The sequence below is a fragment of the Gekko japonicus genome, unplaced genomic scaffold (genome assembly GCF_001447785.1).
Source record: "Gekko japonicus isolate JY-2015 unplaced genomic scaffold, Gekko_japonicus_V1.1 scaffold653, whole genome shotgun sequence".
Classification (NCBI taxonomy): Eukaryota; Metazoa; Chordata; class Lepidosauria; order Squamata; family Gekkonidae; genus Gekko; species Gekko japonicus.
Window position 1 is genome coordinate 753,545 of NW_015171524.1, and position 16,631 is coordinate 770,175.

The window sequence follows — 16,631 nt, forward strand, 5'->3', positions numbered from 1 at the left end:
TGAAGGGTTAACGGGGGGGAGGGCGGGGGTGAATGATTGCCTCCATAATTGCTGCTTGTCACTGCAGCAAGCTGTAAATTATTTCACGGGACCTTAATCGGTTTGCGTTGTTTATTAAACTGCAATTTTAACCGTGTATTAAACTGCAATTTTAACCGTGTATTTAACTACATATAATTTGGCAAGTCGCCAAGCGCTGAGAGTTTGTGCAGGATATGTTTTTAAAGAGCAAAAACTGAAGTCCCGTTCCCAGTCCCCCCCAACATGAACAGTCACGGACAGTGTCCCCTCTAAGGTGAGTTAGTGTGAGCTAGCTCACAGTTTTTTAGCCTCTGGCTCACAGATTTTTGTCTTAGCTCAGGAAGGATGGCGCCAGAGCGAACTGATTTAGGCAGTAGCCAAATTGCTCGCTCACAACTCTAATGCCGGTAGCTCACAAAGGAGAATTTTTCCTCACAAGACTCCACAGCTTAGAGGGAGCACTGATCCCGGGGTAAAAAAAATGGCTCGGAAGAGTCTGCGTTCTTTCCTGCTTGAATGAGGGAGGTACCGGTTCTAAGAGAGGTTTCAGGGGAAGCCCTGTGCTGTTTTCAAGTACAGCCCCAATCACACACTTCCCCAAGACGACCTGAAAACCAGCCTTATGCGCGGATGCCGAACGTGGTTACACAAGGAGATCGACACAGCAGACTACAATAATTAACCGTTTCACTAAAAACAACATTGGTTTTTTTAAAAAAAAGATTGCTACCCTGTCTTCTACAGAAGTTTAGTAAGATTTCAGCACATACCTTCGTTCTTCCTCGACTTCACCAACGTGACTTTAGTCGGCTTTGCAGGCTGACTGGAAGCCACCGATCTGCGGTCCGATCTCGGCGACAGACTCCTCTCTCTGCTGGCGCTCCGGTCCCTCACCCAGTTCTTCTCGTGCCTTCTGCTCGCACTCGTAGCACCGCGGGAACTCCTCGGGTCCGGAATGTCCTCTTCGTAGCTGTCCTCGTCGTTTTCCGACACGGGATCCGGTTCTGTCCGCGTTACTGGGAGCTGAACCTTCTTCATTCTTCTGATGGTCTGGAACACATTGTATTGTTATCAGAACGCTTGTTCGTCTCTTGCCTCGGAGACCCTACGGAGTTGCCGTACGTTGGCTAGGTTCCCTCCAAGCTGAGTTGGTGTGAGCTAGCTCACAGTTTTTCTAGCCTCCGGCTTGCACATTTCTGCCTTAGCGCAGGAAGGAGGGCTCCAGAGAGAACTAATTTATGTAGCAGCCAAATTACTCGCTCACAGCTTTAATGCTGGTAGCTCGCAAAGTAGAATTTCTGCTCACAAGGCTCCACAGCTTAGAGGGAGCATTGGTCAGTTCTCTCAGAGCTCTCTCAGCCCCACCTGTCGCACAAGGTGTCTGTTGTGGGGAGTAGTGTTCCCGCTAAGCTGAGTTAGTGTGAGCTAGCGCACAGTTTTTTAGCCTCTGGCTCACACATTTTTGTCTTAGCTCAGGAAGGAGGGCTCCAAAGCAAACTAATTGATGCAGCGGCCAAATCGCTCGCTCACAGCTTTAATGCTGGTAGCTCACAAAGTAGAATTTCTGCTCACAGGACTCCACAGCTTAGAGGGAGCATTGCTTACAGGTAATGGCAAACCACCTCTGTTCATCTGACCTGACCTTGGTGGCCTAGGCTAACCCAATCTTGTCAGATCTCAGAAGCTAAGCAGGATTGGCCCTTTTTAGGATTTGGATGGGAGACCACCGAGGAAGTCCAGGGTTGCTACGCAGAGGAAGGAGATGGCAAAACCACCTCTGCTCGTCTCTTGCCTTGAAAACCCTGTGGGGTTTGCACGAAGTCGGTTGAGACTCGACAGCATTTTAGACACGCACGCACACAGAGGATTCAGCGCTATCACTCTTGTAAACGTGCTCTCTGCCACTTCTCTTCTGTCATTACAGATGTGAAGGCTCGGAAAAAAACCAGAAAAATTCTGGGGAAACCTCAGTTTTTTTCCTGAAGCCTTTTTTTGTTTTTTTCCGAAAAATTGGAAAAATTGAAAAAAGGAAAAAAAATTGATTATGGATCACTTTAGTTTTAACATGATGAATAACATATTTTAAGACAAGGTGTTCGAATAATTGCTACTTCTTGATTTTTAAAAATTGTTAGCATATACTTAATTTAAAAATGTAAGAGTTTTAATTTATCTGATTCCAGAAAACCTAATCATTTAGCTACATTAGTTTATCTTTATAACCTTTGTGTAAATAATAATTTAGTCACTACTAGTCTGGTTCTTTACTCCCACCCACCCACCCACAATAATAGTTTGGATACACTATATTTTTTAAATGCTAGTTGTGATAATTTCATGCCAAGTAAAATTATCCATAGTCATATTTTATGTTCCTCAAGTAACGGAATGACTTTCAATCTGGAAAAGAAAAAAGAAGCGCTAATGTAGCATTTTTTTCAATTTCCCCCCCCAAAATCTGTTTTTTTCTGGAAAAAAACAACGGGAAAAACTGGGTTTTTCCCCGAGCTTCAAAATTTCTGGAAATTTTACATCTCTAATCATGATAGCAAACCCCAGAACCCCACGTCTCCAGCAACGGTTTGCCACAAAATCTTTTTGCACTCGATGTTATCTCCAGGAAAGGAAAAGGATTTATTCCGTTTTTCCTTCTTCCTTCTGCGCCAAGGTGCACTCAAGGTAGCAGGGAAGCCGTGAAAAACATCCGATAATTGAAACCAAAAAATACGAACAAAGGCCAAAGCAATAGCAGAGAAAGACAGAGAGTGATAAAACTACTCAGTACATTAAAAAAAAAGCCTAGAGGGGAAAGATGTTTTACTAGCCTCCGAAAGGTCAAAGACTAGCCTGTTCCAAGCATTCGGGGGATGCTGCATTATAAATTCGGCACTACGGTTTCTTAGATCCTGAGTAATACGGCTGACATTCTGCACTGAAATCTTAGTATGGTGATATCCTGAAAAAGAATGGATTTCTCCACAAACCAGTTGACCCCCCCCACCAGTGTTCCCTCTAAGCTGAGTTTGTGTGAGCTAGCTCACAGCTTTTTTAGCCTCCGGATCACACATTTTTGTCTCAGCTCAGGAAGGATGGCTCCAGATCAAACTAATTGATTCGGTAGCTAAGTCGCTCGCTCACAACTTTAATGCCGGTCGCTCACAAAGTAGAATTTTTGCTCACAAGACTCCACAGCTTAAAGGGAGTAGTGCCCCTAACTTTTTTGACTCTGCGGGCACACTTGGCATTCTGAGGGGTAATGCTGAGCGCCACCCCCAAAACATCTTCCAAGGGAGGTGGTGCGTCATGATCTGGGCTGTGCAAGCAAAGGCCTAGCAGGCCCAGGGAGCCTGACTAGCAGTGGGAGGAGGCCAGGCCTACAACTCCCAGAAGCCCCTGAGAGGTTTTGGCCCCAATTTTAGCCAGTCACAGAGAAAGGTTCTGCATATATTTTTAAATAGTAGAAAATTACTAATAGACATCCTAATTATGGCATTCTGTTTGACACCATACATTTTCAAATAGTAAACATTTCTCCCCTTCTCATAGTTCTAGTCTGAACACAGACGTTCAGAAGAAATGTTTTCTGGAACACATACCCAACATCTTTCCTTTCTTTTCCTTTCCTTTTATAACCTCAGAAGCTCATTGATTCATGAATCTTGAGCAGCAGAAAACACTTATTTCTTATTTTTTAGATGCAAGGGCTAAAAGGACTGAGACAAATTTTGCAATACCCAACATCTCAGTTAGTGAGCAATAATTATTGGCCTAGACTAGTGTCATGATCTGGGCTGTGCAAGCAAAGGCCTAGCAGTCACATGGTGCCCAACCAGAAATGGCTTCTACATTAGGTGGATCCAAACGGAATACCTCCCCCTTCACACTTCCTTGTAAGAAGGAAACCCTGCAGGCAGAACACAGCATCCTCTTTATAAACACACACTCCCTCAAATCGGCGTTGTTTCCCGTTTTCCAGCTGGCGGTCCCTGGTACTAACTAAATTATGTTCCCAGCTGAACAATACCTTGGGGTTGTTGTTTTTTTTACCGTGTCTGGACCGTACCACTTGAACTGTGTGTGTGTGTGGGGGGCCTCACAGGACTGCATCGATAAACAAAACCCCAAACATTAAAAAAACCCCACAACACTCAGGGGAGAAGACAAGGCCGGAACGTTTCTCCCTGGCAGCCAATGTTTCCATGTGGTTTTTTAAAACAGACAAACAACAACAATAGAGAAGTATTTGTTCGCTTGGGCGTCTTGGTCTGAAGTAGTACACTTTATTATTAATTTATTTACTTCATTTGCTCCCCAAACGGGGACCCAAAGCGGCTTACGCCGTTCTCCTCACCCCCATTTTATCTTTGCAACAACCCTGTGAGGTAGGTTAGGCTGTGAGCGTGTGACTGGCCCAAGGTCACCCAGCGAGCTTCCGCGGCATGAGTGGAAATTCCAGCTCGGGTCCCCCAGAAACTAGTCCAAAACTCTTAACCACTACACCACACCAGCCCTCTCCCAGATACAGGTTTACAAGCTCAGCTATAGTCATTCCTTCTGGTGGTCAACTTTTCCCTGATAAGAGCACTCACGCTAAAGTTGCCAGGTGGGGCCTGGAGAGCTCCAGTAAAAGAAGGAGAAGAGGAGGAGCAGGAAAAGGAGAAGAAGAAGGAGAAGGAGGAAGAGAGGAGAAGAAGAAGAGGAGGAGGAGGAGGAAGAAGAGGAGATTGGATTTATACCCCGCCCTTCACTCGGCGTCTCAGAGCGGCTTACAAACTCCTTTCCCTTCCCCTCCCCACAACAGACACCCTGTGAGGTGGGTGGGGCTGAGAGAGCTCTGACAGAAACTGCTCTTTCAAGGACAGCTCTGACAGAACTAGGGCTTGCCCAAGGTCATCCAGCGGGTGCAAGTGGAGGAGTAGGGAATCAAACCCGGTTCTCCCAGATTAGAGTCCGCGCTCTTAACCACGACACCAAACTGGCCTGGAGATCTCCTGCAATCACAGCTGATCTCCAGGCTACAACAATCTGTTCCCGCCCAAGAGAAAATGGCTGCTTTGGAGGGTTGACTCTCGGGCATTAGATCTCTCTGCTGAGGCCCCTCCCCAAGTGCTGCCATCTCCAGGCCCCAAATCTCCAGGAATTTCCCAACCCGGAGTTGGCAACCTTAACACACACACACACACACACAAAAAAAAAAACCCTTGTCTTTTAGCTTTCCGTTCCCCCAGAACAAGCTGCAAGGCTGGAGCAAAATCTTTATTCCTAAACAGCTCGGAGGAAAAATCGGGAGAATTCACTGAAAGACTGGCCAGGGAATAACTGATCCCAGAATTGTTTTCAGTGGAGGTTCAGTTTTTCACGCCCGGCAGACTCAACTGTTTACCAAGAGGCAGGTTGCGCTCTGTGGCGGATGATGAGATGGTCTGCAGATTTGGGGGGGGAGCTGGCTTATTTACGCACCTGGTAGGTCTGGAAGCATAACAGGACGCTCTATAATTTCACTGCACGGGTGGCAAATTGCATCTGCTGAGCATGAAGGGGGGGAAAGCTACCTGTTGAGGCACGACTGCACGAAAAACCATCTGAACAAACGGAGGGGCTGAGAACTGTGCTGTAAGAATACAGAATCTTTCTACTGATCTGGAATTCTGTTTTATCCGCTAGTGCTTGAGCACTGGTCGGTTTACCTGTCGACATTATTTTCTGTCGCTACCTGCATCTCTCTTGACGGTTTTGGAGCCATGCCTTTTTAATGTGTGTATTCCCTGCATCGTGCATCTGAAGCGAGTTGTGTGGCCACGCTTTCCAGGAAACCGCTTAATTCGTATCAGGCAGGGCTGTTTTTCTGGGGGGACGCGCCGGAACAGAACCTCTTTGACAAAATCCTTTTAAAACTGCTTAAAAGTGGGTGGGCTTTCAGCAGTGCTCCCTCTAAGCTGCGGAGTCTTGTGAGCAAAAATTCTACTTTGTGAGCCACTGGCGTTAAATGATGTGTCATCTTATTTTATGACGATGTTATCTGTGACTGTTTTAAGTGTACGAGTTTTATGTAAGCCGCCCTGAGTCTGCCTTAGTGGGGAGGGTGGGGTATAAATTGAATAAATAAATTAATTATTTAAAATGGCAAGCAAGCAATTTGGCGACTGCATAAATCAGTTTGCTCCGGAGCCCTCCTTCCTGAGCTAGGACAAGAGTGTGTGAGCCGGAGGCTAAAAAAAACCTGTGAGCTAGCTCACGCTAACTCAGCTTAGAGGGAACACTGGTTTTCCGTATTCTTCTTTTCCCTCTTGAGAATTCCAGCACCTATTTTTCCACACACACAAAAATCACAAAAAAGCCCTGCGTATCGGTAACACTTTGGAGTCTGCGCCTTTTTCCTGATGGTTGCGTACCCCACAAGGGTGAGTATTCCTAGGGGTTCTTGAGGCCTCCTGCTTAAAGGGATGGAAATCACGTTTTTCCTTGTTTCAATTCCTGAACCAGCTTTGAACCAGGAGAGCAAGGGTGCCCTGACCTAGATAGCCCAGGGAAGCCCGATCTCATCAGATCTTGGAAGCTAAGCAGGGCCGACGCTGGCAAGGACTTGGATGGGAGACCTCCTTGGAATACCAGCAGTCGGGAGGCGGGGGCAGGCTTCATTTAGCAACCTCTCTCAATATCCCCCAGAGGTCGCCATGACTTCCAGGTGCACACACACATATTATATATATCTCTATATAAAAAAGAACGAGCCAGTCCCACTTCCTTAGACCTAGCCAGCTTCCCGAGCCACCGGGACCTGAAACAACACCCAAAATACTCCGCATTTCTTGGCCAAGAAGCTACAGCTTAGAGGTTAAGACGCTGAGCTGCGGATCGGAAGGGAATTAGATAAGCATATGGAGCAGAGGTCCATCAGTGGCCATTAGCCACAAGGTATAGATAGGGACTCTGGGGCAAGGGGAGGGCAACAGTGGGAGGGCTTGGGGGGGGGCAACAGTGGGAGAGCTTCTAATGTCCTGGCCCCACCGCTGGACCTCCTGATGGCACTGGTATTTCTGGCCACTGTGTGATACAGAGTGTTGGACAGGAGGGGCCACTGGCCTGATCCAACATTGGCTTCTCTTATGTTCTTATTGAAGGTCGGTAGCTCAGCAGTTCGAGACCTGAGTGCCGTGTGACGGAGGGAGCGCCTGTCTCTGGCCTCAGCTCCTGCCAACCTAGCCATTCGAAAGCAAGAAATGGCAAGTAGATAAATAGGGACCGCTTCGGCGGGAAGGTAACAGCGTTCCGTGCGCCTCGGCGTCTAGTCATACCGGCCACATGACCACGGAAAATGTCTCCGGGCAGCGCTGGCTCTTCAGCTTGGAAACGGAGATGAGCATCGCCTCCCTAGAGTCGGATTCGACTGGCTTTCGAGCAAGGGAGACCTTTACCTTTAGAGGATGCTTAGTACTGTCACCCAGCATCAAGGAAGTGGGCACGTTCTTATTTGGACTAAAAGGCTGTCCCCAAGTGGATCGCTTTACTGCACCCCACGAAGAATGAATGGCGGCCATTCTGCCCTTTTGCAGGAAACAGGCCCAAGGGAACATGCAAGGACATCATTTGGGACAAAGGTCAAGAAGTCTTCCTGCCCCGGAGATCCCAGTCATTCCAGTTGCTTCAGGATCTCCACACTCTTAAAGAGAGTTCAGAGCAGTCCCTGCACATATAGCTGGCCAACGATCCCTCTAAGCTGTGGAATCTTGTGAGCAAAACTTTTACTTTGTGAACAGTGTTCCCTCTAAGCTGAGTTAGTGTGAGCTAGCTCACAGTTTTTTTAGCCTCCGGCTCACACATTTTTGTCTGAGCTCAGGAAGGATGGCTCCAGAGCAAACTGATTTATGCAGCAGCGAAATCGCTCGCTCACAACTTTAATGCCAGGAGCTCACAAAGTAGAATTTTTGCTCACAGGACTCCACAGCCTAGAGGGAGCCTTGGTTGTGAGCTACCAGCATTAAAGTTGCGGGCGAGCGATTTGGCTGCTGCATACATTAGTTTGCTCTGGAGCCATATCCTTCCTGAGCTGAGACAAAAATGTGTGAGCCGAAGGCTAAAAGACTATGAGCTGGCTCACACTAGCTCAGCTTAGAGGGAACACTAATAGCTGCTGCATCCTTTTCAAGCAAAGCTACTTGAAGGATTGTGAAAAACGGCCCTGCAATAAAACGGTCAAGGAATCGGCCCTCGAGGCTTATTTCCACTTTGTCCGAAGCAAATCTGGCGCATGAGTCCCTTTTTTGGAAGGAACTGACCCCCCCGCTGTGGACAAGTGTTGGGGCAGAAAGCATTCACTTACGATTTTGGCATTCTTCCCGCTTTTCCTTAGCTGTTGAACAGCGAACGCGTGCTCCACGTTATCCATCGAGACGCCATTGACCATCGCGACACGGTCATTCTCCCTGAAATGGGGGAAGGATGCAAAGTGTGAGTCAGCAGACGAAGAGAAGAATCCGTGCAGAAACCCAGCATCCCTTTTCATATCGCGAGATTACTGTTAGTCTGTTCGAAGTAGCTGGAGATCTCTCACAAGGAAAGCTGAATGACGTTTTCCAGAATTAAACTTTTGTTGGTCTTAAAGGTGCCCCTGGACTCAAACGTGGTTCTGTCTGAAGAAGCGTGCACGCACACCAAAGCTCACACCTTGAATAAAACTTTGTTGGTCTTAAAAGGTGCCCCTGGACTCAAACTTGGTTCATCTTAAAGGTGTCCCTGGACTCCAACTTGGTTTGATGTTTTTGTAAGAATACGAAAGCTTACACGCAGAATAAAACTTTGTTGGTCTTAAAGGTGCCAGTGGACTCTAACTTGGTTCTGGTCTGAAGAAGTGCACATGAACACAAAAGCTTATACCCAGAATTCATGCCAGTGTACGGTACTCTCAGGCAACTCTCAAGTGATACTTTCTTACAGGCCCAGGGCAATGCCGATTGCCACTCTGGGGTCAGGAAGCCATTTTTGTCCAGGCCGGTTTGGCCGGTGGATCCTGGAGTTTTTTGGTCATCTTCTGGGTGTGGAACAGGGGTCACTGGCAATGTTCCCTCTAAGCTGTGGAGTCCTGTGAGCAAAAATTCTACTTTGTGAGCTACTGGTGTTAAAGTTGTGAGCGAGCAATTTGGCTGCCACATAAATTGGTTTGCTCTGGAGCAGTGTTCCCTCTAAGCTGTGGAGTCTAGCTCACACTAACTCAGCTTAGAGGGAACACTGCTCTGGAGCCATCCTTTCTGAGCGAAGACAAAAATGTGTGAGCCGGAGGCTAAAAAACTGTGAGCTAGCTCACACTAATTCAGCTTAGAGGGAACACTGGTCACTCTGTGTGTGTTGGGGGGTTTGTGTGAGATATTTGTGGAATTCCTGCATCCTGCAGAGGGTTGGAAGGAACCCTGTAGGTTCCTTCCAACTCTATGATTCTACCAACAATGCAGACAGTGAAGAACAAGGGTGAAAGGCAGCTGGCAGATAACAAAAAGAGACTTCTGCAAACAGAGTATCCCGGAAACTGTTCCATTATATGCTGCTGAGAACTCTTGTATTTACAGGAGGAGGAGGAGAAGAGTTGGATTTATACCCCGCCCTTCACTCAGAGCGGCTCACAATCTCCTTTCCTTCCCCACAACAGACACCCTGTGATGTAGGCGGGGCTGAGAGAGCTCAGAGAGAACTGCTCCTGAGAGAACAGCTCTAAGAGAACTGTGACTGACCCAAGGTAACACAAGCAGCTGCATGTGGAGGAGTGGGGAATCAAACCTGGTTCTCCCAGATTAGAGTCCGCCGCTCTCAACCACGACACCAAGGAAAAACCAATACAACTGGGTACATCCCAGCACAGCTCTCCGCTCTAAAAATCAACATTTAACTCGACACTTACTGTAGCAGACCTTCTGCCGGGCCTCCTTTGAGCACATCGGATATGACGATTGACGTTTCTCCGCTCTGGAAGTGGGGGTTATCTCTTCCTCCCGATATTGCAATGCCAAAGCCAAATCCAGGAGCCTGGGACAGAATAAAGGGAAGTTTAAATTACAGGTTGTGAGGCATTCCTAAGAAACACAGCAACTGATTAAAATGTGGGTTTCATTGCCAGAGGAGGTAGTGAGGGCATAGACGGCTTTCAAAGGGGATCAGACGGATTTGTGGAGGAGCGGTCCGATAATGTCAACTAGCCATGGTGACTGAAGAGAACCCTCCATGTTTAGAGGCAGTCAACCTCTAACTCCCAGAGCCAGGAGGCAACATCAGGGGAAGGTCTCACACCCTGTTGTTGGCCATCTAGAGGAACTGGTTGGCCACTGTGTGAGACAGGAGGCTGGACTAGATGGACCACTGGTCTGATCCAGCAGGGCTCCTCTGATGTTCTTATGAAGGCCTCAGCCTCTCTGCCCTGTTGTTGGCCATCTAGAGGAACTGGTTGGCCACTGTGTGAGACAGGATGCTGGACTAGATGGACCACTGGTCTGATCCAGCGGTGCTCTTCTGATGTTCTTGTAGTGAAAAGTGGCCCTATACAGAAGAGGGCGTTTAGGATTTCGTGTTTTCATTTGGGAAATGTTTGAAGGCTTGCGGGAAATGTCAGAAGCGGCTGACATTTGCCTGTGAGTCTTAAGGCCAACTGCGAATGTTAACTGCAAATGTTACAAAATGATGCAATAGGACACTCCAGTGTGGAACAACAAGCATATTTAATCTCTGCTTTATCGGGTCTTTGGGTTGCCGACAGGCCCAGAGGAAAAGGTCCCACCCTTTAAAAAGGTAAAGGTTTCCCTTGCTCGAAAGACAGTCGAGTCCGACTCTAGGGTTGCGGTGCTCATCTCCGTTTCCAAGCCAAAGAGCCAGCGCTGTCCGAAGACGTTTCCGTGGTCATGTGTCCGGCATGACTAAACACCAAGGCGCACGGAACGCTGTTACCTTCCCACCGAAGTGGTACCTATTTCTCTACTTGCAATTCCTTGCTTTCGAACTGCTAGGTTGGCAGGAGCTGGAACGAGAGACGGGAGCCCACTCCGTCATGTGGCAACCCGGGTCTCGAACTGCTGAACTACCGACCTTCCACAGCCTGCAGTTCAGCGTCTTAACCACTTGAGCCACCGCAGCACCCACCCTTTAGCAGGAGCTTAATATGTGGAAAGGAAGCTTTTCATGGCGTGGTGGTAGAAAGTGCGGTCAAGTCGCGGCTGACCTGTGGCAAGATATGTTCCGAGGTGGTTTGTAATTTCTTGTCTCTGCTTAGCGACCCTGGATTCCCTTGGTGCTCTCTCATCCAAGTTCTAAGCAGGACCGACCCTGCTTAGCTTCGGAGACTGGATGAGATCAGGGTAGCCTGGGCTATCTAGATTGAGGCAAGGGGTAGAACAAATTTAGAGTCCAGGGGCACCTTTAAGACCAACAAAAGTTTTATTCTAGGCAGGGCTCATTTCCTGCAGGAGCGCACGGGAGCGGCGTTCCGGCAGTAAAGAGCCCAGGGGGCGGGCATTTGTAACAAGCCCCGCCCCCTGCTTCCAACTTAGCTTAGAGGGAACACTGGTTTTCTTATGACAGCTTCAGCCTCTGTGCCCTGTTGTTGGCCCTCTAGAGGAACTGGTTGGCCAATGTGTGAGACAGAATATTGGACTTGATGGACCACTGGTCTGATCCAGCGAGGCTCTTCTGATGTTCTCATGAAGGCCTCGGCCTCTCTGCCCTGTTGCTGGCCCTCCAGAGGAACTGGTTGGTCACGGTGTGAGAGAGGCGGCTGGACTAGATGGACCACTGGTCTGATCCAGCGGGCTCTTCTGATGTTCTTAGCATTTAAAAAAAAAATGGATACCAGCATCAGCACTTCAAGCAAAAGAGTTCTGTTACAGTGACAGGGAAAAAAAGGGATCAGATCAGGTTACAATCAGAGCTGGGAGTAAATGCCTCCGAAGACCACACTTTCTCTGAACAAAACATGGCATTCTAATTCCCAGGGGATCAAGGATTAAGACAATTCTGCTTGTTCAGTTCACCACCGATCAGCAAGACGGGGGAGATATTGGTAGACTGGATCCGACCGACACCTCCCATCCCACCACACCAGTACATTTACTTACTATCCCACTTTTCTTTTTGGCTTCAATTTGAAGCCTTCCTCCAAAAAAGAGCTCTTTACTTTGGAGGAAGAGCCACTTAAGTTAGAGACAGGCTACGTGGAGGAAGTCTGGATCCATCCCAGTTGAACAGAGTGTGCGTCCCCCATAGCTTATCTAACAATAACGTGTTCAGATTCCAGGTCAAAAAGTACCCGCTGGATATTAAGGTTGGCTCGTTTGTTTTCTATTTTTTTAACAGTTCAGCAGTGGAATGGGCCACCTCGGGAGGTGGTGAGCTCCCCCTCCCTGGCAGTCTTCAAGCAGCCGCTGGACCAACACTGGTCAGGGATGCTCTAGGCCAGGGGTGTCAAACATGAGGCCTGGGGGCCAGAACCGGCCCCTTCAGGGCTCTTATGGGGCCCGCGAGCAACCAGTGCAAGGGCGGGAACAGGAGACTGTTTGGGGGAGAAGTGGGCGGAGCCACTCCGACTGTGGCTTCAGCATGGTGGAACAACCTCGTCTGCAGCACCCAAGCTGCGTGGGAGCGTCTGCCCAGTGCTGCGACGCTGGCTCCTCCAGTCTGCCCATGTGGGTTTTCCTTTGCACCACCCACCCCAGCCCATGGGGCCTTGCAGTGAGGACGCACCAACTCGGAGCTTGCCAGCTACTGTCCTTTATACAGTTTCTATCTCCGGTACCCGGCATTACGTTTTACAGCACGCGTGGCCAGACAAAGTGACATTTATGTCACATCTGACCCTTGTAACAAATGATTCTGACACCCCTGCTCTAGGCTGATCCTACACTGGGCAGGGGGTTGGAGGAGGAGGAGAAGGAGGAGAAGAGAGAAGAGATTGGATTTATACCCCGCCCTTCACTACCTAAAGGTGTCTCAGAGCAGCTTACAAACTCCTTCCCCTTCCCCTCCCCACAACAGACACCCTGTGAGGTAGGTGGGGCTGAGAGAGCTCTGACAGAAACTGCTTTTTTTCAAGGACAGCTCTTATCAGAACTACAGTTCACAAAACCCAAACAAGGACCCACAGTAAGTAGGAAAACCAACATACAACAGATACCGTGCACAGATGAATTATAACCTATCATAAATAATTTTATATATTTAGAAAAATATTATTACAATAATTTCTTCATACATATTAATCATCATAGTCACAATTCATAATATAAGAGAACAAAATGTCAAATATCATCTCCATAGATTCTCAAAAGATATAGTACAACCTTATAATATATACTAGTCCTCCTCTGTAAAAAAGTTTCAAAAGGGAGGACTCCTTAAATTCTCTTTACATGTGCTCTGTCTTATATATTTTTCTAAATATATAAAATTATTTATGATAGGTTATAATTCATCTGTGCATGGTATCTGTTGTATGTTGGCTTATCAGAACTACGGCTTGCCCAAGGTCATCCAGCCAGGTGCAAGTGGAGGAGTGGGGAATCAAACCCGGTTCTCCCAGATTGGAGTCCGTGTTCCTATCCACTACACCAAACTGACTAGACGGCCTCTATGGCCCCCTCCAATTCTAAGATTCTACGGTTTGCACTGGCCCCTGGCATTCAAGCCCAACAGAGAAGTCCACACACACACACCCATCCCAGCAAGCTTCAATCGAATATCACTTCCTCCGGAGCACGAGCGCTCCCTCGCCCCCGCCCCACCCTGATGATATCTGTCCAGAGAACGGATGAAAATCCAAGCATAAAATATTGCTGCAGGCTCCGTAATGCAGATGGGCTTGAACCCAAGTACGGGAAGTGGTCTCTCCTCAACACTCCCCCGAAAGGATCCATACAGGAACCGCTGCTTCTTTGGAGACAGAACCATTTCCTGGGCGGGCCCAGAACTCTGTTTTCTTCCAACAGGAAAGAGAGGGAGGAACGAGCTTGGTGCTTGGGGGGGTCAACAGTGGGAGGGCTTCTAATGTCCTGGCCCCACTGGTGGACCTCCTGATGGCACCTGGTATTTCTGGCCACTGTGTGACACAGAGTGTTGGACTGGGTGGGCCTCTGGCCTGATCCAACATTGGCATCTCTTATGTTCTTATGTTATGTTCTTATGAGAATCATTTACCTTCCCTGACTTACAAAAGGTTGGTGCATTTTTCTAACACTTCACAAAAGAGTGGTTATGTTTTGCAGACGACAAAAAAAACCCAAAAAAACAAAAAGAAAAAACAAAAAATAAGTCACCCATATTGACCCATCTGGGTAGGACAAATGCCACCATACTTTTATTTTATTTGTTTTGTTTGTGTTTTTAAATATTTTTATTTGTTTTTAAATAATCATTTACAACAATAAACATCACAAGCATTGAACAGGCAACAACAAGCAACTACAAGAGGACCAAGTTGAGTTACAAGCTAATCATTCAACAGTAGAGACCATTCTGACACTCTCGAACCTTCATCAACCAATAAATAAGGGTAAGGAGTGCTGGTAACTGCACTGCCTTCGTCAATTAGGAGAACATGGTCAAGTCGCAATTGACCGATGGTGACCCCTGTAGGGTTCTCAAGGCAAGAGATGAGCAGAGGTGGTTTGCCGTGGCCTGCCTCTGCACAGCAACCCTGGACGACTTCGGTGGTCTCCCATCTGAGAACTAACCAGGGCTGACCCTACTTAGCTTCCGAGACTGGGTTAGCCTGGGCCATCCAGGTCAAGGCAAGAGTTGAACAGAGGCGGTTTGCCCATCGCCTGCCTCTGCGTGGCGACCCTGGACATCCTTGGAGGTCTCCCATCCAAGTACTAACCAGGGCCGACCCTTCTTAGCTTCTGAGATCTGACAAGACCCGGCTAGCCTGGGCCATCCGGGTCAGAGAAGAGACAAACAGAGGTGGTTTTGTCATGGCCTGCCTCTGCGTAGCGACCCTGGACTTCCTTGGTGGTCTCCCATCCAAGTACTAACCAGGGCTGACCCTGCTTAGCTTCCGAGGTCTGACGAGATCGAGCTGACCTGGGCCATCCCGGTCAGGGCAATACTTTTGTTAGGGTCAATGAAAAATCGCAGAGCAGTGTTAAGGAGAGGGGAAAGATGCTGCTGGCGCAGCGCATGGGAGCATCACAGTGCCCCACACGAGACAGGCCTCTCTGCCACTCTTTGGCAGACTAATTGGGTTATTACGTGCCCACTGAACAAACACCGATCATTCTCCTTTCTGGAAACAAAAGCCAAGCGGTCTTTCAAAGCAGTGTCTTAGCACTAACTGGAACTCACGGGTTCCCTGTAAAGCCGGAGACAGTCTGAGATAAAGAGACTGGGAGCCTAATTAGGTAGTATTACTTGGAGGTTGAAGGACTTATTTTTCCTCTCCCTCAGCCAAAATTCCATTATTGGGTGGAAGATGATAATCTCCCAGTTTGGGGGGGGGGGTTGCCTACGTGTTTGAAATCTGCATTTCCGTTCCACGTACAGCATTGAACAGAAATAAAGGCAGTGTGGTCCAGTGGTCGGAGCGTCAGCCTAGGAACTGGCAGACCCAGGTTCGAACCCCCCACTCTGCCATGGACGTTTGTTGACCAGCAGTCACTACCTCTCAGCTTAACCTACCTCACGGAGGAGGAGATTGGATCTATAGCCCACCCTTCACTCAGAGCGGCTTACAAACTCCTTTCCCTTCCCCTCCCCACAACAGACGCCCTGTGAGGTAGGTGGGGCTGAGAGAGCTCTGACAGAACTGTCCTTGAGATAAGAGCTCCGGCAGAACTGTGGCTTACCTGAGGTCATCCAGCAGGTGCAAGTGGAGGAGTGGGGAATCAAAACCGGTTCTCACAGATTAGATTCCACACACTTAACCCCTACACCAAACTAGCTCTCAGGTAGTCTGGAGACCAGCTGATATACCACAAATGGGTCAGTCTCCTATCTGCGCTGCCATTTTCTTCTTACAGGAGGATTTTGTGGAAACTATATATTTTGGGAGATACAGGTTTCACTCCCACGGGACAGACTGCACCTGCAAAACAGATCAGCTCTGGAACAAAGATACAGAAGCCCTGCTCTCCAAGGTGGAGACTAAAGAGGTGCCCGTGGCTGAAAAAAACAGGATTCCCTACGGCGCACTGTCACAATTGGAGGTGAAAACTTGGCCCCTGGATCTGAACAGGCTGAAGTCGGCTACTGGCATGAGGCACTCGCGGCCTTTACTGTGCAGAAAGAAGACAGAGAATTCTGAGATATGCACACTGCCGTGAATCCTCTGCTCACGCACTGCACGCTGTGAACTCCAAAAGTCACGAGCAATAAAAACGGAAAACTATCGGCCACGATGTGCAGGAGGTGGCCCCAAACAGGTTCTTCCAAGGGGCAAACATGGGACAAAAAGAAGCATACGGAAGAGTAACTTGGACTGAGTGGTTAACTGAGAGCCAGTTTGGTGTAGTGGTTAAGTGCGCGGACTCTAATCTGAGAGAACCGGGTTTGATTCCCCACTCCTCCACCTGCACCTGCTGATGTGACCTTGGGTCAGTCACAAGCTCTGGCACAGCTGTCCTTGAAAAAGAGCAGCTTCTGTCAGA

The 16,631-nt window shown here is 48.3% G+C and overlaps 1 protein-coding gene across 1 annotated transcript in view; it reads right to left on the reverse strand.

Annotated features, from left to right (window-relative positions):
- Nucleotides 1-16,631, reverse strand: part of TJP1 (tight junction protein 1) — a 189,134-nt gene that overhangs the window by 80,963 nt on the left and 91,540 nt on the right. Inside the window, exons 3-5 of the mRNA XM_015419498.1 lie at nucleotides 9,911-10,035; nucleotides 8,342-8,444; nucleotides 792-1,071 (exon numbers count right to left, since the gene is read on the reverse strand). Coding sequence (XP_015274984.1) covers nucleotides 792-1,071; nucleotides 8,342-8,444; nucleotides 9,911-10,035 — 508 coding nt within the window. The remainder of the gene's footprint in view (nucleotides 1-791; nucleotides 1,072-8,341; nucleotides 8,445-9,910; nucleotides 10,036-16,631) is intronic.